The sequence below is a fragment of the Mustela nigripes genome, chromosome 12 (genome assembly GCF_022355385.1).
Source record: "Mustela nigripes isolate SB6536 chromosome 12, MUSNIG.SB6536, whole genome shotgun sequence".
NCBI classification, from domain to species: Eukaryota; Metazoa; Chordata; class Mammalia; order Carnivora; family Mustelidae; genus Mustela; species Mustela nigripes.
The window spans coordinates 75,181,381-75,203,547 of record NC_081568.1 but is presented as its reverse complement, the minus strand read 5'-3'; the positions used below and the strand labels follow the sequence as shown (position 1 = coordinate 75,203,547).

Below are 22,167 nucleotides of genomic sequence, written 5' to 3'. Positions count from 1 at the left end.
TAAACCAACATAGCAGAAGTAGGAAAGGATGGCTTTCAATCTTCCTAGTTTTATTTTGGCCACATTATAGCATTCGTGTTTTGACGTAATTCACACTTTTTAATGTGGTGTTAGACCATGCAACTATTTCTAAATGACCAGGCCTGTTATAATATGGATGTGGTAGTAGTATGGGTTAAATGGACTGCCTAGTAAACTTGACTCATCCTTTTAAAAAACCATCTCAATCATCACTATATGAAGCCTGCCTTGATGTCCACAGGAAAGTGGCACCCTTTCTTAAAAGCAAGGTGGCAGTTCTGGGGGCATTTTCTCCCAAGCTTCAAGTTCTAATCACCTCACCTCTTCCCTATAGATGTTAGCTGTCACTTACTGTTGTCCCCGCATTAATTTAGTGTTCACAGTGGCTGTGCTATTTGGTAGCCAATATCAGAGATTGTATGCTTCCACCAGGGGACATAATAACTGACTAAGAATGTGAGACTACCATCTGGCCATTTGACATTCCTCAGGCTGCTGACCCAGCAAGCAAACAAATAGGTACTCCCTGAACTGAGTACCAAGGGAAAATTGGTTGCTGCTACAAAACAGGTGCAGAGAGGGCTATATTTGGTATCCAGGGAATTCTCAGGGGGATTCCTGTTTTATGTCCAGAAATAAACTTTGTAGTTTAGGGATGCCTGGTTGGTGTAGTTGGTATGAGCATGCAACTCTTGATCTCAGGGTATATGTAGTTTTAAACATTAAGTTTTTAAGGAATTGTGATATCATTAGGAAAGGTCTTAACATTACCCAGAGATAGACACAATTACTGTTGGGATTTTGCTGCTTCCTTTCAGGGGAGAGGACAAAAGTGCCTTCATTTGTATAAAGGATAGTTCTACTTTATGGGATGGAACCATGAAAGATAGTTAATATCATTTTATGCGAGTTCAAATGTGTATACTAAATAGCCAAAAGGGTCTTCTGGACCTACTATTTAGCTGATTTCTCTCAACTCAAAATTTGCCCTTTTATGCTCTATGATGCTAGGTCTCGGGTTTTACAAACCTCTTTCCCCAGACTCTGGCTACTGGCTTGTTAGGTTATGCCTTAGTGGAGGATGGCAGGGTGAAGGATTTGGGTTTTCATCTCTCAGCATTGTTTCTGCAAATGGTAGTCATCGCCAGCAGCTGTGGTCGGCACCTGGCTACTGCAGTTCAAGGTCTTTGGGCATTCCCAGAACCAGGCTCATCATACTCCCTCAGAAACCGTAGCAGCAGGAGTGCGATGGGGATTACCTACAGAGGTCTGAACAACAGCTCCGTAGGCTCCTTCTCTAAGATGAGGTTCAGATAACTTCACTTTTTGCAACCTTAGCCTTGGGTGTGGTAGCATCTTCTTACAGTATGAGCTGCATCAGTGTTTTTACTGTTTCTGCCTTCCAGTGCCCATGTAACCAGTTCTTTATAGTAGTTTTTTTCTTTTTAAAATATATAATGTGGGGCATCTGGGTGGCTCAGTCCATTAAGCATCTGCCTTCAGCTCAGGTAATGATCTCAGGGTCCTCGGCTCTTTGCTCAGTGGAGTCTGCTTCTCCCTCTCACTCTCCCTTTATGCTCTCTCTCTCTCTCAAATAAAATCTTAAAAAAGAATAATAAATAAAAAAATATATAATGTGTATTCCACTTTCCTGATTAGGTCCTGACTGAAAGTATATATTCATATTTGATCAAATGTATTTTTGTGTCTTTAAGGGATGTATTAAATTTTCTTATCTTGGTTTTAAACACACATTAATTCTTTTCTATTTTGTTTTTATTTTATTTTTGCATTTTCTATTTTGTTGCTATTACAGAGTATTTGATTTTGTAAATTATTTTTTATTATTGCTATATTGAATTCTTGTACTTGCATACCTAGGAAACATGCATACCTAGGAAACTTAAAAGAATTATATGTCAAGTAAATGTTGTTTATATCTCCTCTCTCCCAATTCTTACACTTCTAGTTTATTTTTCTTAATTATTTTTGGCTGATCCCTCCAGTATATCCTTTCTTGTTCCTGACATGTCCAGTGTTCCCCTGTTAAGTAAGGTGCTAGCTTAGGGGTGAAATAAATAAGTTTTCACCATATCAAGGAAGTGTCCATTGATTTCTGTCTTGTTCTGTTCTGTTTTTTTTTTTTTAATTTTGTTGTCCCCCTGAGATTGGATGCTTAAGCTTATCAAATACCCAGCATCTGTGGAAAATGATCATGCAACTTTCCTTTTGGATCTGTTATTGGAATGGATTATGTTAATTAGTTGATAACCAATCTAGTCTTTCAACCCTGTTGAATCGTGACTGTGTTCTGTTAGATTCTGTTGCTAATACTTTATGTAGGATTTCTGATCAAAATTTGGAAGTGATATGTGTTTGTGTGTGTATATATAGTTATTTTTATGTGTATATGTATATATACATACACATATATAGTCATTTTACATAATGACTATAGCCATTTTATAAAAGTAATTTGGAGGTTTTCCATTTTCCTTTTTTTTCTGGAACAGTTTAAATAGATTGAAACTCTTTATTCCTTACATATCTGATAAAATTCCTTTGTGAAGCATTCTGGTAGCTCTGATGACTTTATACTACTCTACAGAGTAGATTTGTTTAGTCCTTGTAAACTCTGTTCTGGGTTCAGATTTGGTGAATTTATTTTCAGAAAAAAATTACCCACTGCATTCAGTTTTCCAAATGTTATTTGCCTAGAGTTATACGAAAAGTCTCTTAGTGATTTTTTTCCAGGGTACAACATGAAGATTTTGTATATGTAAAAATTATGAAATGATCACTGTAGTAAGTGTAGTTAATAGTTAACATTCATCACTATACAGTTACAGATTTTTTTTCCTGTGATAGGAATTTTTAAGATCTACTCTCTTAGTAACTTTCAAATATATAATATGGTATTATTAATTGTAATCATCATGCTGTACATCCATCCCCAGAACTTTTTTTATAACTGGAAGTTTGTACCTTTTGATCATCTTCACCCATTTTACCAACTCTCCACCCCTCCTCCCCTTGAATCACCAGTCTGTTCTCTATTTATGAGTTCAGTTTTTTGTTGTTTGTTGTTTTTAGATTTTACATATGAGATCATACAGTATTTATCTTTCTCTGACTTAAAATATTTCACTTAAAATAACGTTCTCTAGATTTATCCATATTGTTGCAAGTGGCCGCATTTCCCTTTTTTTAATGGCTGAGTAATATTCCTCTCTGTATATCCATTTCTTTATCCGTTCATTCATTGATGGACACTTAGGTTATTTCCATCCCTTGGCTATTCTAAATAATGCTGCAATGAACATGGCTTGGATATCTCTTAGAATTAAGCATTTGTATCCCCTTCAGATAAATACCCAGAAGTGGAATTACTGATAATCATATGTTCCAGTTTTAACATTTTGAGGAAACTCCGTATTGTTTTCCACAGTGACTGCACCAGTTTTCATTTCCACCATCAGTGCACAAGAGTTCCCTTTACTCCGCATCTTTGACAATACTCGATATCTCTTGTCTTTTTGACAACAGACATTTCTGTTAGAGGAGGTGATAGCTCATTGTGGTTTTGATTGACATTTCCCTGGTGATTAGTAATGTTGAGGACCTTTTCATGTACCTGTTGACCATCTCTGTCTTTTTTGGACAAATGTCTATTCAGATCCTCTGTTCATTTTCCAGTTGGATTGTTTTGTTGTTATTGAATTGTATGAGTTCTTTACATATTTTGGGATAGCAACTCCTTATCAGATGTATAATTTGCAAATATTTTCTTCTATGCAGTAGGTTGCCTTTTCATTTTGTTAATTGTTTCCTTTGCTACACGGAAGCTTTTTAGCTTGCTGTAGTCTGTTTTGTTTTTGCTTTTGTTTTGTTTTTGCTTTTGCTGCCTTTGTTTTTGGTTTCAGATCCAAAAAATCACTGCCACTGATGACAAGAGAATTTTATGGTTTTGGGTCTTGAAGTCTTTAATCCACTTTGTGTTAATTTTATGTAAATTTTATGTAAGATATTGGTCCAGTTTTGCTCTATTGCATGTGGCTCTCTAGTTTCCCCAGCACCATTTATTGAAGAGATTGTCTCTTCCCTAGTGTAAATTCTTGTCACTCTTGTCATAAATTAATTGGTCATATATGCGAGGGTTTATTTCTGGACTCTCTAGTTTATTCCATTGTTGTGTCTCTTCTTATGCAAATACCAGATATTTAGATTGCCAAAGCTCTGGGTTTTGTTTTTTAGAGAGAGAGCACAAGCTGGGGGTGAGAATGGCAGAGGGAGAAGGAGAAAGACAACCTTGAGGCTCCATGCCCAGCACAGAGCCAGATGCAGGACTTGATCTAACAACCCTGAGTGGAAATCAAGTCTGATGCTTAACTGACTAACCCACCCAGATGCCCCAACATCTTTGCAATATAATTTGAAATCAGGGTGTATTATGCCTCCAGCTTTCTTCTTTCTCCAGTTACTCTTCCTCAAGATTGTTGAGAAACTTGTTTCTTCATTATTTCTCCCATTGCAATTTCTTACTATGCATGTTTATGCTTTCTCCCTCTTATTCCATGTTTGTTGGCTAGTAGTTTCTTCATCTTTTCTCATCTTTTCAAAGAACCAGCCATTTTACTTATTTATACAACTTTGTATTTGCCACTCATTAATTCTGATTTTATCTTTATTTCTTTTTTTTCTATTTATTGTTTTCTAACTTTTTGAGTTACATGCTGAAATCAGTTTTTCAGTCTTGATTTTTATTGATAAATTTAAGGCTCTTGATTTTCTTCTGGCATTTGACTTTCTCATAGATTTTGCTGTATAGTGTTTTTGGTGGTTTTTTTATAAGAATTCTGCAATTTCATTTTGCATTTCCTATTTGATTCAAGAATTGTTTAATAGTTTTTAAAAAAGGATTGTATTTATTTATTATTTTTAAGTATTTATATTCTTTGAGAGAATGCAAGCAACAGGGAAGGGCAAAGGTAGAGAGAGAGAAACTCATGCAGACTCTGCTGAGCACAGAGTCTGACGCAAGGCTTGATCTCACAACCCTGAGATCAGACCCTAGTGGAAATCAGGAGTCCAGTGCTGGGGTGCTTGGGTGGCTCAGTGGGTTAAGCCTCTGCCTTTGGCTTAGGTCATGATCTCAGGGTCCTGGGATCGAGCCCCACATCAGGCTCTCTGCTCAGTGGGACGCCTGCTCCCCCCTCCCTCCTGCATGTGTCTCTGCCTACTTGTGATCTCTCTCTGTCAAATAGGTGAAATCTTAAAAAAAAAAAAAAAAAGTCCAGCGCTTACCTGGCACTGTAACCACCCAGGCACAACCCAGAACCACCCAGGCACCACAAGAATTGTTTAATAGTTTAAAGTCGGTTAGGGGGAAGCAAGCTCCCTGCTGAGCAGAGAGCCCGATGCTGGGCTTGATCCCAGGACCCTGAGATCATGACCTGAGCTGATGGCAGAGGCTTAACCCACTGAGCCACCCAGGTGCCCCTAAAGTCGGTTAAATAATCTTTTTATTTTTTGATTTTAAAGTATTTTTACTATGTTGCTTTTTAAATAACTTTTTTCTGTATTAACTAGTTTTTGGAATTTATTGTTTTTTGTGGCTCAATCGATTATCATTTTTTTAAAAGATTTTATTTGAGAGAGAGAGAGAGCACAAGTGGGAGCTGGGGGGAAGGGCAAAGGGAGCTGCAGGCTTTCCACTGAGCAGGGAGCATAATGTGGGGCTCAATCTCAGGACCCTGGGATCATGACCTGAACTGAAGGCAGATGCTTAACTGACTGAGCCACCCAGGTGCCCCTATAATGATAATTTTTTATGAATGGGTTTTTGAAAAGCAGATGTATCTTCTGCGAGTACAAAGTTAAATATGTAACTATAAGATCACCATACCCATTTTTTTTGTAGTTTTTATCCTTTTATTTTTCCTGATCTCTACTTTCAGTGTTCCTATTTCTCATAAGTTTAGCAGGCCATACTTGACAGAATTTAATGCTGTATTATTTGGTGCATAGATAATCATAATTATTAAAGTTATGTTAGCACATAAAGTGCCCTTCATCTCATTTAGAGCTGTAGGTCTAGAATTCTACCTCAACTTATATTCAGTTGTGTCCTCTAAACCTTTCGCTTACCTGTTTAAACCTTTGCTCATGCTTTTATATTGAACTTTTCTGAATCACTTTGCTTTAGGTATATATTTTAGGATATAGCATAGAATTGGGTGTTGCTTTATGATTCAATCTGAAAATTTTTCTTTTTAAGTAAATTAAGCTTAGTTGCTTCTACTGATATGCAGACATAAGTGGTTACAGTTACGTCATACTGTTTTATGGTATGTTTTAAATTTTGAACGACATGGTATATTTTGGTTTTTGCTTTTGTTTTGGTTCTTCTGCTCTTAGAATGGTGTATATGGTTTTGTTTTAGTGGTTTGTTTTTATTCATGTATCCTTTTATACAACTTGGTTCCTCTCTTCTTACTTTGGTTCCTTCAAAAATGAATCAAACAAGTTCATTGAGTATGTGAGCTTATAGTTTTTTCCTCCTCATCTTTCTCTCTATTACACAATTATATTTACTCTTATTACCATGTTTCATTGTATCTGAAAGATGGGAGTCTAGTGTAAGACACACCATTGTTTATGGACCATATGAGAAAGAAAGGCTGCCAATTACCTACGACACCCTGTCAACCTCAAGGCACATCTTGATTTTAACAATGCTAAAATGTGAAAAGAGTGGTGCCTGGGTGGCTCAGTGGGTTAAAGCCTCTGCCTTCGGCTCAGGTCATGATCTCAGGGTCCTGGGATCAAGCTCCACATCGGGCTCTCTGCTCCTCGGAGAGCCTGCTTCCTACTCTCTGTCTGTCTGCCTCTCTGCCTACTTGTGATCTCTGTCTGTCAAATAAATAAATAAAAATTTTTAAAAAAAGAAAAAAAATGTGAAAAGAAAATGTGTTTTAAAATCATTGAAACAATTTCTTATTGTTTTATTGTATTGTTAAATATGCTAAAATTAACTCTTACTAATTATTAACTCTAAATGATAATTCTTTAACTTTTAGCTATATATTCAAACCAATCAGTCAATGTTTTCTATTTTGTATCTTCTTTCTCCCTCCCTTTTCCCAAAATTTCTCCAGTCCTCTGGTTAGCTGAAGCTGATGTTCTTGTAGACTCCTTAGGGATACAACAGTATTCTCTGAGTTCTTGCATGTTCAAAACTATTCAAGGGCCTGGGTGGCTCAGTTGTTAAGCGTCTGCCTCAAACTCAGATCATGATCCCAGGGTCCTAGGATCAAGCCATGGGGCTCCCTGCTCAGTGGGAAGCCTGCTTCTCCTTCTCCCACTCCCCCTGCTTGTTCCTTCTCTCACTGTCTCTGTCAAATAAATAAAATCTTTAAAAAAAAAAAAACCATTTGAGTCTTTATACTTGCAGCACAAGTCTGCTGGATAATAAATATGCTTGGCTTACATTTTCTTTCCTTACATAATTTGTAGGTATTGTTCTGTTGATTTGTGGTAGTGATTGTTTTCATGTTAACCTGGTTTTCTTTTTCTTTTGAGTCCATATTTTACTTGGATGAATATCATGTTCATTCTAGGTGATTTCCCCTGGGTACACAGTATGTTTTTCAATTTACATCATCTTTTATCTCAGAAATGGTTTATTCAATTCCAGTTTTGTTTTTAAAAGAATCTCAAACTTCTGGGAAACTTACAAGAACAGTACAAAGGGGTGCCTGGGTGGCTCGGGTAGGGGGATAAGAACAGTATAAGTACTTTTTTTTCCCTTTGAAGTATTTGGAGATGCCAACATGAATGTCACATTGTCCCTGAGCATGTCAGTGTATATTTGCTGCATACAAAGATGTTCTCCTTCACAGCTTAACAATCAGAATCAGAAAACTGATATTGATAGATTATTATCCTCTAATGCTGAGTCCCCCATTCAAATTTGTCAGTTGTCCCAATGGTGCCCCTTATATAGTAAAAGGATCTAGAGTCCAGGATTACGCATTACATCTATTTGTCTTTTCATCTCATTCAGTCTGGTGTAGTTCCTCAGCTTTACCTTGGCTTTCTTGACACTTTTCTTCTTCTGAAGAACACAGGCCAGTTATTTTGTAGAATGTCCCTCAGTAGTTTAGTTTTGTGTTACATTTTGTTATGTTATGCATCCTTGGTGTGAGTGTTACTGAAGTGATGCTGTATTCTCTTAGCATCTTACCAGCTGGTGTATGGTTTCAGTTTTTTCTCCTACTGATTAAGGCTTATCTGCCATATTCCTATACCCTGATATAACTCCTTTCTTTTTGTAATTAATATGCATTTTGTGGAGAAGTATGGAAAAGGTCCATTTTTCCTCCAGCTTTTATCCATGTATGTGTTTAGGTCAGTATGAACTCATGGAATCCTAGGTTATTCAATGGGTTCTCCGTTATTATTCATTATAGCTCTTAAACATTCCCAGATTTGGTGAGTGGGAGCCCTTGAATACGACCCTTGCATCCTTTTAACATATCTTTATTATTCTTTGAACACTTTTACTCTCTGGCTCAACAAGATGTTCCAGATTCATGTTGTATTTTCCAGCCCCAGAATTTAGCTATATCTCCAAGGGGCCCTGCTTCCTTTTTAGGAGAGAATGGTATTTGGAAACCAAGGTTTAGGGAACTAACTCTTATTACTTCTAGACTTCTCAGTGGATAGAGCTATAGACATACAGACACACAGACACACAGACACACACACACACACACACACACACATCTACAATTCTAATCCAACACCACAAAGTTTATTTTAACCTTCAACCTTTTCTTTTTATAACTTCCTTATCTCACAGTGAGAAACCTCACTCCACTCCATGTAGAGCTGACACTGAACAACACAGGGGCTGGGGTGCTAAACCTTGTGCAGTCAGAAATGTGTGTATAACTTTTGACTCCCTAAAAATGTAACAACTAAAAGCCTACTGTTGATTGAAGCCTTACCAATACCATAAGCAGCCAACTAAAACATATTCTGTATATATATTATATACTGTATTAAAGTAAGCTAGAGAAAAAAGTGTACTGGTAAAATCATAAGGCAGAGAAAATACATTCACAGTAAATACTGCATTGTATTTATTGAAAAAAAAAAAAGATCCTCATATAACTGGACCCACCAAGTTCAAACTGTTGTTCAACAACATGGTTCTTAAACAATGCGGGTTTGAACTACATGGGTCCATGTACACATGGACTTTGTAAACATAAGCTTTTCATTGTTCAAGGGTCAACTGTATAAAACATTAAAAGTGATTCATCACATTAATGATTACAAGAGAAAAATTACATGATCATGTCAATAGAGTATACTCACTGACCCCTATGTGATAATCCCACAGTGACTACAGCTGGAGGACCAGGGTGTAGGCCGAGAGCAACAATAAGAGAGGTAGCATGTAGGGTTGAAATAACTTGTTCTAAACAACAAAACAGCTGGATTCTGGGAGAAATTTTTGGAGGTGGCAACTACTGCTCTAAAGAAAACAAATCATTTCAATTCTTAATCAGAACTTTTTTGTAGGCCTGTTTCTAATAAAGTTATCCTTATGAGAAAGTTAAAATCTTACATTTTCATCAAAGCCTTCTCTTCTGGCTCGCTCAACCAAATCTCCGCCTTTCTCACTAACAATATAAAATAAAAATCACAGGCATATAACAGTGGAAAGGGAAATGCAGCACTAAATACAATCAGCTCTATGGTAAGTGTCTGAATTGCATTTTTGGTCCTTCTGATAATACTAATTATTTGGAAAATGTGGTCATCAGTAAGTTCTAAGTAGAGTGTCATTTCTAGCTATAAAAAATGTTTATATTATGTCCCACTGCCAGAGGCTTGGGTTTTAGAAGCATTTTGACACCAAAATGATTCAGCAGGTATGAAGGTATCCTTAAATATTTTGTGTAAAGCTTTTTTATTTTGATAGCTAAGTGAATGCAGTTAATGCAGACTAAAATTTTTTCCTACCTTTAGGGGGTCTGTATTCTATCCAGCTTTCTGTTAAAGCTTTTACTGAGTGGCATGGCATGCGTTAATATTAATGTTTAATTAGCTTAGCTTGGAGTCTCATGGCACTCTCAGAATTAGGAGTTACTACTGGATGATGCATCAACAACGTATTTAGAATCAGCACACTGGGTGGTGATTGTTCTGCAATCAGAATCTTACTCTGTGAGTTTCTAATATAATATACAGTTTGAAATGCCAAGTTAAAAATTATGTCATCTTACTTTTTCTTGTCTTCATCCTCTTCCGGTTTCTTTAGTCTCAGTTTTTCAAGAGCATTGTTGTAACTCTGTGCATAATTAAAAATAGTTTAATATTTGAACAAATACATAATAAATACGTAATTACAAATACGTAATAAATACTGTATTAATTTTGATCAAGAATTAAGTATGGAATGCCTGTCTCTAGGGACTACTACCCTAAAGAAATATGGAGGCAGTGCTATGATTATCTTTCTTTCACTTGGTCACCACTTATATTTTCTGGAAAAAAAATTCTTTGAAAAGTTTTACTAATATTTATTGCATTTAATGATGTTAACACTTTAAGGCATATATCCAGCATCATAATCAAGAGATAAAAGATGAAAAAACCCACACTTCAGCTCACTGGGGGACATATTAATAGTTTCTTTTTGCAGGTGAGTTCTTGGACAGAGTTTTTAAGCTCCAGTCACCTGGTGGCTCTTAGGACTTTTCCTGTGTGAAGTGATGCAGTTAGAGCCATGTCTGTGCAGAGATGAGCAAGATGGGACACACATGACTCTGCTGACAACTCAAGTGAGGTAGCTGTTGAGAGGACAGGGAAGATGCCACTCTATCCGGGAGAACAGAGGGTCATCGAGGGAAGGGGGAACATTGCTGGGGGTCAGTGAGTGACATGAGTAGAAGCCCAGAGGGGGAGAGGAACAGCAAGTGATGGTGCACAGCTCTATGGTCAAACACTGGCTGGGACACACCATGCTGTCCATGGGCGCATGGAAGACAGACATGCTACATAGTTCAGTGATCGTGAATAAAGACAGGTTGGGACTGTGAGATTTGAGAAGGTCCTTGAGTGTTTGGATAAAGAACTTGGACTTTCTTTGACAGGCCCAGAGAAACTCTGAAGAACTGTGAGCAGAGAAGTAATATCTGGGCTGGGCTGGCACAGGGAAGAGGCCAGAAGAGGTTACCAAACAAGCTGGGGAAAAGTACCAAGGGCTCTAACCCAGAGGTGGCGGTTAGAATCAGCACGACCTTGAATTTCAGAAATGTGAACAAAAACCACAGAGATGAACTTGACACACAAGTCTTGGCAACAGAGTGTCAGGGAGTAAAAAATGCAAAGTTTTAAGCCCAGGGTGACTGATAAGAGTGTTGCTATTAACAGAAACATGAAAGTGAGCAAGATAAGGCCCAAGGAGTTCTGAGTTAAGATTATTTATAGAAATTTACTAGGATCTAAGTTGAACATTTTTGGAGGGAAGGGATAGTTTTATTATAAAACCCAATGCTGTTTTGCATTTGGTAAACAGCTCAATTGCTATTTGATATATTGAAATCTGAAATAGTTTTGGCCACCTTTTTTAAAGCCAGAAAGAAATCTCACTTCCCTGGCAGTGAAATAATACAAATAAAAGCAAGACTGGACCTAGACAAAACAAAACAAAAAACCCCCACCACTACTTGAGGTTTAAGTGCTATTCAAATGACAAGAGTATAAACTGAACAAGATTTGTCTTAGCATTCAAATTAGGAAAAGAATTAGATATACCTTTTTTATCATTTTACCAAGTTCAAAATCTGGCCTTCTGCCTATTGAATAATCAGCTTTCACTTCAGAATATGTATCATTAATAATTGCCAAGAACATGTTCTGGGGAGAAATAATCACATAATTATTTCAGTAAAATTTTATTTTATATATTTTTAAAGATTTTATTTCTTTATTTGACAGATACAGCGAGAGAGGAAACATAAGCAGGGGAAGCGGCTGGCAGAGGGAGAAGCAGGCTTCCTGCTCAGCAGGGAGCCCGATTCGGGGCTTGATCCCAGGGCCCTGGGAACATGACCTAAGCTGAAGGCAGCCGTTTAACAGCTGAGCCACCGAGGTGCCCCAAAATTTAGTTTAAATGTTAGTGACTGATAAGCGCTGGGATTTGTTTTTTTTGTTTTTTTGTTTTGTTTTGTTTTTGTTTTTTTGTTTTTTTTTTAGAGCGAGCGAGCACAAGCTGAGAAGAGGGACAGAGGCAGAGAGTCAAGCACACCCTGCTGAGCCTGATGTGGGACTCTTTCCCAGGCCCAGGACCCCTGGAATCGTGATGTGAGCTGAAGGCAGACGTTTAACCTACTGAGCCACCCAGGAGCCCTAAGTGCTGGGATTTGTAAATTAGATTTAAAATTTAAAAGTAGCCCATATGCTTAGGGGCACCTGGGTGGCTCAGTGGGTTAAAGCCTCTGCCTTTGGCTCGGGTCATGATCTCAGGGTCCGGGGATCAAGCCCCTCATCGGGCTCTCTGCTCAGTGGGGAGCCTGCTTCCTCCTCTCTCTCTCTGCCTGCCTCTCTGCCTACTTGTGATCTGTCAAATAAATAAATAAGAAAATCTTTAAAAAACAACAAAATAAAAAAATAAAAATAAAAGTAGCCCATATGCTCAGTAACAGAGAAATGGCTCTGCAGACTATAACATAGTAGAATGGGAAATGTATAGTGTGGATATAAGCAACTATATTTATGGTAAATGAGAAAAACTATAAAATAATGCATATGAACTGGGTACTAATATATATCTATGAATATATACACATATACATACACACACTAATTGGTCAACATTGCGTATCAGAACAGAATAAGTATATTTTTGTAAGAGTGGTTTTTTTTTTTTTAATTCTATAAAGCTGTTTAAAGTCACAGTTTTACCAGGGCTCTTAGGAATACTATGTCCGGATAATACAAACAATTGTGGAGAGGGTATTCTTACTCTCAGGCCACCTCCACCTTTCACTGAAGCCCAGCTCTGCCACTGTGAGGACTTCCGGCCACCACATGGGGATAACTGCTATGTATTGACAAAAGGGTTTTCAAGGAGGACAGTAGCAGTGCCTCGACTAGGAAAGCAACTTTTCCTGGTTAGGAAGGCCACATAAATTTGTCCTGAGCACGTGTGAAAATCCTGCGGACTCCTAAAAATCACAAAGGTCTGAACTTTTAGCTGCCAGTATGGAATGTTCTGGCTGGACAGACCTGGGATATTCAAGTTATACTCGGAGAAGCTGTGCACACTCTTGGCACATGTCAGACACCAAGATGGTAACTACTGTGATCACATTCTCTTTTGGACAAACTGAAAACGTTTTAGACCTTGGACTTGGCCTGGATTTCTAGGAACCCACACAATTCCTAATAAATGTAAAAAGCTCTGACAGCTCAGCAGTGATACTATAATTTCTTTTAAATTAATAATTTCATTTTTTATTCTAAAAATTATAAGCAAAAAAGGGAACATATATGGTCATACTTACCAGCAGGACAAAGAACACAAAAAAGATGAAAGTGATGAAGTAAATGGGTCCCAGGATACGATTGGCTTGCTGAATACCAGCAAAATTGAAATCTCCAAGAACAATTCGAAATTGTGCAAATCTTTGATGGGAAGAAAGGAAAACATTATATTCCCTCACACATACATGACAACTGATGAGGGTTACCACTGTGTCTAGGAAAGTATCCAACCAGCTGCATGTGGCATTGGTTCTCTGGCTTTAGTCATGTTACCCCGAGTTCAATAAAACTGGGTGTGGAAAATTTCCCTCAACACCAGACAGGTGTTGTTGTTGTTTCTCTGACCCTTGAGAAACCTGCTTACCAACAATTTTTGGCAATGGCCTTCTTAGCCTTTCTTGTGCCCTTCTAGAACTTAGAATACCTGACCTTGTCCAATAAGGATTTTCAACTTGTACCTAGACCCAAGAACTCTAAAATTTCTAATACCAATAATGTGTGTAATCTGTACACCTCTTCTGCTAAAATAAGATGCCAACAATTTATTACTTGCTGAGTCTCAAACAAGTGCTGGTAATGATCCTCAAACATGATCCAGAAGTGGTTTTCTTTTTTTTCTTTTAATTTTTAGAGAGAGCACATTTGAGTGAGCAGGGTGGGGAGGAAGCAGAGAAAGGAGAGAAGCAGACTTCCTGCTGAGTGTGGAGCCCAACTCAGGGCTCAATCTCAGGACTCAGATATCATGACCTGAGCTGAAATCCACAGTTGGGCATTCAACTGACTGAGCCAGCCAAGCGGCCCCTGAGGTTTACTGTATTCTCTACAATAACTATTGGATTTGATGTAAAATAACATTTAAAATATTACAGATCTTCATCTGATTAATAATTAGGTGGAAAATTAAGAAATTAAGGCTTTGAATGAGCATAGTAGTAGTAAAGGCAGAATCAGGATTACTTAACATGATATCTTATTTTCTCATCATTAATTTGCAATGGCATTGTCAGACACATCAGGGATATGTTATAAATTATGTTGATGATTTCTTTATTTTTTTTAAGTTGAGAATGTTTAATTTCATCTTTACTCATACATTCAACAATTTAAAAAGTATTTGGATCTTTCTTTACAAGTTAATATGTTTTCTTAGGAATAATTATCTTTTTACCTATAACACAAATACTGAGCAGTCTGTAGGATTTTTCATAAATGGTGATAAACATTGTTAAGGGCTATTGCTTGGGTTCTGTATTATACCACTCAATTAAATTTCAGCATTACTTTTAATTAATAGATACAACCATCCCAGAAATATCTGTGATATCAGATTTAACCTGAATTCCAAAGGAGGTCACTGGGTCAGTAGGTTATTAGCTTAGAAAAAGATTTATTATAGTTTTCATTTTTAAAACCCAGGTTCTGGAATTAAAAATTTAAAAGTAATAATTTAAATATTAATAATAATTAGATGAAGTTTTTTTTCTTTAAATTATGTGAACAGTGCATAGGAAAATAATTTCTGTTACTTTTGTTTTGCAACAGTAGCATGTTACTTTATTACTCATATTTTGTGTTCTGGAATGGATAACATCTATTTTATGTACCTTATGGATAGCCAGGGCTCTAATATTGGACAATTAAAAGAAAAAGGCAACACTCCAGTTTTACTGGCTATAATAATAACACATGTTCATGGGAGAAATTTTAGGAAGTATTAAAGAAAAAGTTTTAAAAATTCATAAGCAAATTTAGTAATTAATTAGGAACAACCACAGTTGATACTTTTGGCTTATTTGGATTTATGTTTGATATATTTTCATGCCATTGTTACTGCTACTAGGTGCTTAAAATGAGTTATTTTAAGGGGAAGCCTTAAAAATTCCTTAATGGAATTTTTAACAGTACGTAGACACTTGGCATGCTTGGTTAGTCAGTCAAAAGGAAGAATTCTTCTTGTTCCTGGTTGCTTTTGCCCAACATGTAAAGGGAACATATAGCTGTAAACAATAAAGGAAGAAAATGTATTCAAAGAAATGGGCTCCTTTGAGTCCTAGGACTCAAGAGTTACCTGGAATTTCATCTTGGGTACCTAAGACATGATTAGATGATACTTAAAGTATTTATTTAGCCTTTTTTTTTAAAATATTTATTTATTTAGGAGTGCTTAGGTGGCTCAGCCAGTCAAGTGTCTGTCTTTGGCTCCAGTCAATATCTCAGGATCCTGGGATGCAGTCCCACATTGGGCTCCCTGTTCAGCAGGGAGGCTGCTTCTCTCTCTGCCTCTCTCTCCTCTCTCAAATAAATCTTCTACTATAAACAAATCTTTTATTTATTTGAGAGAGGGACAGAGGGAGAGGGAGAGTCTTTAACAAATTCTGAGCTGGGCGTGGAGCCCGACACTGATCTCATGACCCAGATCATGACCTGAGCTGAAACCAGGAGTTGGTCACTTAACCAACAGAGCCACCCAGGCACCCCATTTATTCAGCTTTTAATATTGGTTTATAATGTTCTTCTATACAAGATACAAAATGAAAAGCTGAAATGGAAGGAGACCAAAGTCTCTCAACAAATATTTTTTTCCCTATGGTATAGTAGAATGAGAGGTTCTCTTTTAGTTTTGACCAAATTTGATCTGTAATCCTTGAGCTGTATTTACAGGAGAAAACACAAGTTAAAGGCACCATTTCTCCTCTCCAGAAATTAGCTTGTTAACTAAAGCTTCCATTCAGCCCTTCTCTATTAGGAAACCGTCCAGATACCTCTGCTGTGTAAGGAATGTGAATAAGAAAACCCTAACCAATTTGCTGAGTGGTTATAATCACATAGGAATGGAAACTTCAAACACAATGTAACTTCATTTTTCCCCTAATTGAAGTTTCCTTGCCTGATGTGTGCAGAGATTATCAGACAAGCCCTCCTGTCCTCTCTCCCCATGTAAGTCCTGGACTTTGCCTTCTATCTCCTTCTCCCAGAGAAGTGGCCAAAAAACACATTTCCTTGACTATTTCTCTAGAGCATCAAAAATGCCTTCATGGTGGAGGGTTTGGGGAGGGTGTGGGGGTAAGAAACATTTGGAATATGTCTCCCCACCTAGACAGCAATGACATAGGCAGAATTTGTCTGATGTAACTGTTTTGGAATTCTAGAGTCTATTTAAGGCTTGCAACTGCCAGGGGAAGGCTTAGACAACTTTGGTCAATTCCAGGTTTTAGTTTGGAAAAGATACCTATCTGCCACACCCCAGCCCATGGCAGGGAGCCATGCAAGTATTTCTGGAGCAGCTTGCATGCAACTTGTGGGAGCAAGGGTGGGCAATCAGGATATGTTCTCCAAGCATTAGGGGTCTGTGTTCTGATTGCTGATTGCTCCTTCTTTTTTTTTTTTTCCAAATATTTTATTTATTTATTTGACAGAGAGAGATCACAAGTAGACAGAGAGGCAGGCAGAGAGAGAGGGAAGCAGGCTCCCCGCTGAGCAGAGAGCCCAATGCAGGACTCGATCCCAGGACCCTGAGATCATGACCTGAGCCGAAGGCAGCGGCTTAACCCACTGAGCCAGCCAGGTGCCCCCTGATTGCTCCTTCTGATCACAAGAGTGCAGAAAGTTGTTCCCCTGTCTGTTGCAAGTCCCTCTCCCTCTTGCTGAAGTTATGTCCTTGGGATTAAAGGCTCGTGCCCTTCCCACTTCCTTCATTTTTCTCTTTTTCCCCTTTTGGGTGCCAGACATTAAAGACCTCAAAAGTAACGCATATACAGAGGAAGTTAGACTGTCACCTGCATCCCCAAGGAAGGTGCAATCTCAGAAAAGACCCAAGAAGACCTTTACACTTCAGGCTGATCCTGCATGAAGACAGTATACAATAATAAAAATAAACAAACAAAAAAACAAAAACAGGAAACTCTGGTGAAGGGCAAGAATGTCATTTCCAGGATTATCACATTCTACATTCAAATGTCCAGTTTTCAATAACAAGAAAGAACAATATACAAAGAAGTAGGAAACGATGATCCTATCGAAGAAAAAAAATAAACCAACAGAAACATCCCTGAGAAAAACCAGATGGCAAACCTACTAAAAACTTTAAACAACCATCTTAGAGATTTTCAAAGAACTAAACATAAAAAACATGGAGAAAGTCAAGAAAATTATTTATGAAAAAAAAAAAGGAAAATGACTTATGAACAAAATGGAAATATCTATAAAGAGATAGAGAACCTCAAAAGAAACCAAGAAGGAATTGTAGAGCTGAAAAATATAGTAACTGAAATGAAATGTCATTGACGGGATTCAAAGGCGTATTTGAGCAGGCAGAAGAAAAAAAATCAGTGAACCTAAAGACAGGATGATTGAAGTTACCAAGTCTGAGAAAAAGAAAAAGATTGAAGAAAAGTGAACAGAGCCTCTGGGACACCATCGAGAGACCAGCCTATCATAAGAACATGAAAAGATGCTCTGTATTACTAACCATTAGGGAAATGCAAATCACAACTGCAATGAGGTATCACCTCACATCCATTAGGATGGCTACTATTAAAAAAAAAAAAAAAGTAGCCCAGAAAATAACAAGTGTTGATGAAGATGTGAGGAAATTGAAACCCTGGTGCACTGTTGGTGGGAATGTAAATGATGCAGTCATTGCAGAAAACAGTATGGCATTTCCTCAAAAAATTCAGATTAGAATTACCTTATGATCCAGCAATTCCACCTCTGCATGTATACCAAAAAGAATTGAAAGCAGAGTCTTGAAGAAATATTTGTACACCCATGCTCATAGCAGCATTATTCATAACAGCTAAGACTTGGAAGATGTCCAGATGGCCATCAACAGATTAATAATAATCAAAATGAGACTTATACATAGAATGTATACAACCTTAAAAAGGGAGGAAATTCTGACATATGGAACAACATTGATGAATCCTGAAGACATACTAAGTGAAATAAATCAGTCACAAAAAGACAAATACTCTATGATTCCATAAGCACCTAGAGTTAATGAAAATCAAAAGAGAAAGAGACAAAATGTAGAATGGTGGTTGCCAGAGGCTGGGGAAGGGTAAAGTGGAGAATTCTTGATTAATGGGCATAGTTTCAGTTTTACAAGATGAAAAGAGTTCTGGAGATGGACGGTGGTGACAGTTGCATAGTATAAATGTACTTAATTCTCACTGAATTGTACACTTAGAAATGGATTAGATGGTAAATTTTATGTATATTTTAACACAATAAAAAATCCTTATAAACTTTTAAAAAAGCCTTCAGGGCAAAAGAAGCCTTGGATGCTGAGCTTGCTTCTCTGGGTTCTTGCCTTTTGGTTTTGGTCCACTTGTTGGTTAGTTCGTAACGTTATCTGTATTTCATCTAGCTTTTTATTTTTATTTATTTATTTTTAAAGATTTTATTTATTTATTTATCTATTTATTTATTTTTTTATTTGACAGAGATCACAAGTAAGCAAAGAGGCAGGCAGAAAGAGAGGAGGAAGCAGGATCCCCGCTGAGCAGAGAGCCCGATGCAGGGCTCCATCCCAGGACCCAGAGACCAGGACCTGAGCTGAAGGTAGAGGCTTTAACCCACTGAGCCACCCAGGCACCGCTCACCTAGCTTTTTAAATTGTCTTGAAGAGGAGGTTGATCTGAATAACCTAGCACATCATTACCAAAAGCAGAAGTCCCTTCATTAATGTATTCCAAAGTTGTGTACCTGTTCATTCTATGCCTTATACTTCCTTTCTTCCCTACTATCTAGGGTAAGACCAATTTCCAAGTTCTGTAAATTACAACATTTATATTCAATGTCCAATGCTACTTTTATCAGGAAGTGACACTGGAATTAAGATCCTAGGAAAGGACCAAGAAGTTGTTGGAACTGCAAACATAATTTACTCAAGAGAAAGCTAATTAGACTTCTCAAATTGTAGGTTGTTTGATATTGGAAGAAATCTTTGGGAGTAACTTAGTCTAGTTCCTTCATTTGCAGATAAGGAAATAAAGGTCTAGAAAATTTGAATAGCTAGCGGCAGAAGTGGAAAGTAGAACTATATCCTCTTGGTTCCTAGTCCACTCTTCTTTCCATGACTGATTAATAAAGGGTTATTTCAGCAAATATTATGAAATTTCTTAGAATTGGCCCTTTAAATATATTCATGTGGATGGTAAAAAGAGAGCAACTTAAGACATTTCCTTTGACCAGAGTTCTCCCAAACTCTCAAGGAAAAGGGCATGGACAAGTTTGGGAAATTCTTCACTAAAGTTAAGAAAGTTATTGCAGATTTTCTCAGGGCCCTATGTTAATATGCACCGTAAATTTTCAAAAGAGTGATGCAAAATTTCAAAAACTTACTTAATATGAAGCCATTTCCCACCAGTCTTGGTCTAAGTTACACAGAACATATTTTGAGAATTGATATTTCAGACTATCATAATTTTCTTATACACAACTTATTTTATCTACCCAAAAAGTGAATTTATTTAAATTATTCACTTAAAATAAAAAGCCTGAACACTTTTCTAAGGATTCTACCTGATCCGCTGTGTAAGTTTGTTGCCTGCTGATTGCTTTATGCATATAAAAATATTTTTAATACACAGCTTTGCCAGATTAGCAAAGGACAATCAGGTGAATATGATAAAAGGATTCTAAAGGTAGAGCTCTTAAAGAAAAACATTTAAACTTTCTTTTCTCCAGACAATAAATATCACAGAGACATAGAGGCCTATTTCTGTTGTAGTTGGTAAAATTCTTACCAATGAAAAATGAAAAATTATTTTTCTAACTCTTAACATTTAAAAAAGGGACTCCATTATCCATTGGGATCTTTTAATGCTAAACACTACTTTAAGTGTGACCAGGTATTTTTCTATCAGTGAAAACATAAAACCAAGTTTGAATTTATTAAAATATGTGTTACTACTTATTGTAGGCCTTTTCATGATTTTTTTCCTTATAAACTAGTACATATAATTACATTTACTCTAACAGCTTACATGGCATTTTGAAAAGTGGAAAAGTCGTCAACTTGTGATCCAAAAACAAGAAATCCTAACTGAGCATAAGCAAAGAATATTATAAAAAACATGATGGCAAATCCTACTATGTCTTTGATACAGCGGGACAAGGTTGATGACAGCTGAGACATTGTCTTATTAAAACTTATGAATTTGAATATCTGAAAAAGAACAACGTTAATTAAAACAGAAGAATAATATAATTACTTAGGATAAGTTAAATTAATTTCAGAAAAAATTTGCTTCCAAATAAAGGACGTGTTGATGATAGTTAGGAGTGTTTGAGGATTTGCCTGCGATCATTGCAAGGCCAACCTATTTTAAAATTACTTTATAGTTAAGAAAATCCTCCCCCCCCATAACTTTACAGCTTTAGTTCCCATTTTGCTAACTAAATATATAATCTATCTATATATCTAATCTGCTGCACTTAATATAATAAAGTATAAATACCTTTATCCATGCAAAAAAGATGGTGACAGCAATTATATTGTTGTAGTAAGTGTGCCAGTATGCAAGAAAATAGAAGTCTGAATATTGATCGGTATTTTTTAACAGGTCTCCAAGTAAGAGAAAAATTTGTATGTTACAGTATATGTTGAAGGAAACAGTCAAAAAACATAACTAAATGGGAAAATAAGAAAGATTAAATTAGAGACAATTTCTACTTCTGAATGTCCTGCAGCCTATGAACAGACACAGGAAAAAGTTCATCAGAAGTTTAACAGAAAGGGAAGGGGAATGAAGGCATAGGTTTTTAAGTGAAGGGAAGTAAACCTCAACTTACAGAAGTTTAAGATAGAAGAATGATCACAAAAGTACAGGAATACTGATCACTTGACTATCCTAATCTATGTGCCGGTTTGAGTCATAAAGCACAAATGCCTAAAATGATTATTTTGACAATGCTGCATTTCTGCTCCATGTAACTACAGGATACCTAGAAGTTTATTTTTATTTATGTATTTATTTATAATTCCAGTGTAATTAACATATAGTGTTATATTAGTTTCAGGTGTACAGTATAATAGTTCAACATTTCCATACCTGATACTTAAAAACTTAAAAAAGTTTTTTTTTTCAATGACACAAAAATAAGCCCTTTGAGAACCCTCTGACAACTCTTCCAGAAGAGGATTTCAGAACCAGGTTATGTCAGGTACCACAGCTTTCTGTCATGAAAATCGTCCTTCGACTTCCTTTGCCTGAAGTGCTCAGATAGTTCAATGTTATGCTGTATTTTAAGTATTATTGGGGAAACCAGAGAGGTAGGTGGCATGTTTCCTGACTCTGAAAAACTTTTAATCTGGTTTTGGGAAAAAAGACTTATATCCTTGACTGGCTATGACTAAGAGTCTGTAAGGGTTTATAAGCTAGAAGTGTTTGTTCATCATTCCTAAGACCAAGTTCTTACCATTTGTCCTGCCCTGCCAACCTCTTTATTTATTTTAGTTCTTTCCAGTGAGGAGAACTGGCAGTTTTTGGAATTTATTTCAGAGACTATTTTTCCGGTCCTGGTGTTCTCTATGCCTAGCTGCTCACTGGCCCCTAACCCCTTTCAGTATTCTTCCTA

At 36.8% G+C, this 22,167-nt stretch overlaps 1 protein-coding gene across 4 annotated transcripts in view; it reads right to left on the bottom strand.

Annotated features, from left to right (window-relative positions):
• Nucleotides 1–22,167, bottom strand: part of PKD2L2 (polycystin 2 like 2, transient receptor potential cation channel) — a 42,641-nt gene that overhangs the window by 5,254 nt on the left and 15,220 nt on the right. For 2 of the 4 annotated variants that reach the window (XM_059417638.1, XM_059417635.1), the window contains exons 7-12: nt 21,048–21,218; nt 20,574–20,755; nt 13,605–13,725; nt 11,854–11,955; nt 10,320–10,384; nt 9,659–9,713 (exon numbers count right to left, since the gene is read on the bottom strand). In XM_059417638.1, coding sequence (XP_059273621.1) covers nt 9,659–9,713; nt 10,320–10,384; nt 11,854–11,955; nt 13,605–13,725; nt 20,574–20,755; nt 21,048–21,218 — 696 coding nt within the window. The remainder of the gene's footprint in view (nt 1–9,658; nt 9,714–10,319; nt 10,385–11,853; nt 11,956–13,604; nt 13,726–20,573; nt 20,756–21,047; nt 21,219–22,167) is intronic. The other 2 variants (XM_059417636.1, XM_059417639.1) reach the window with 2 other exon arrangements.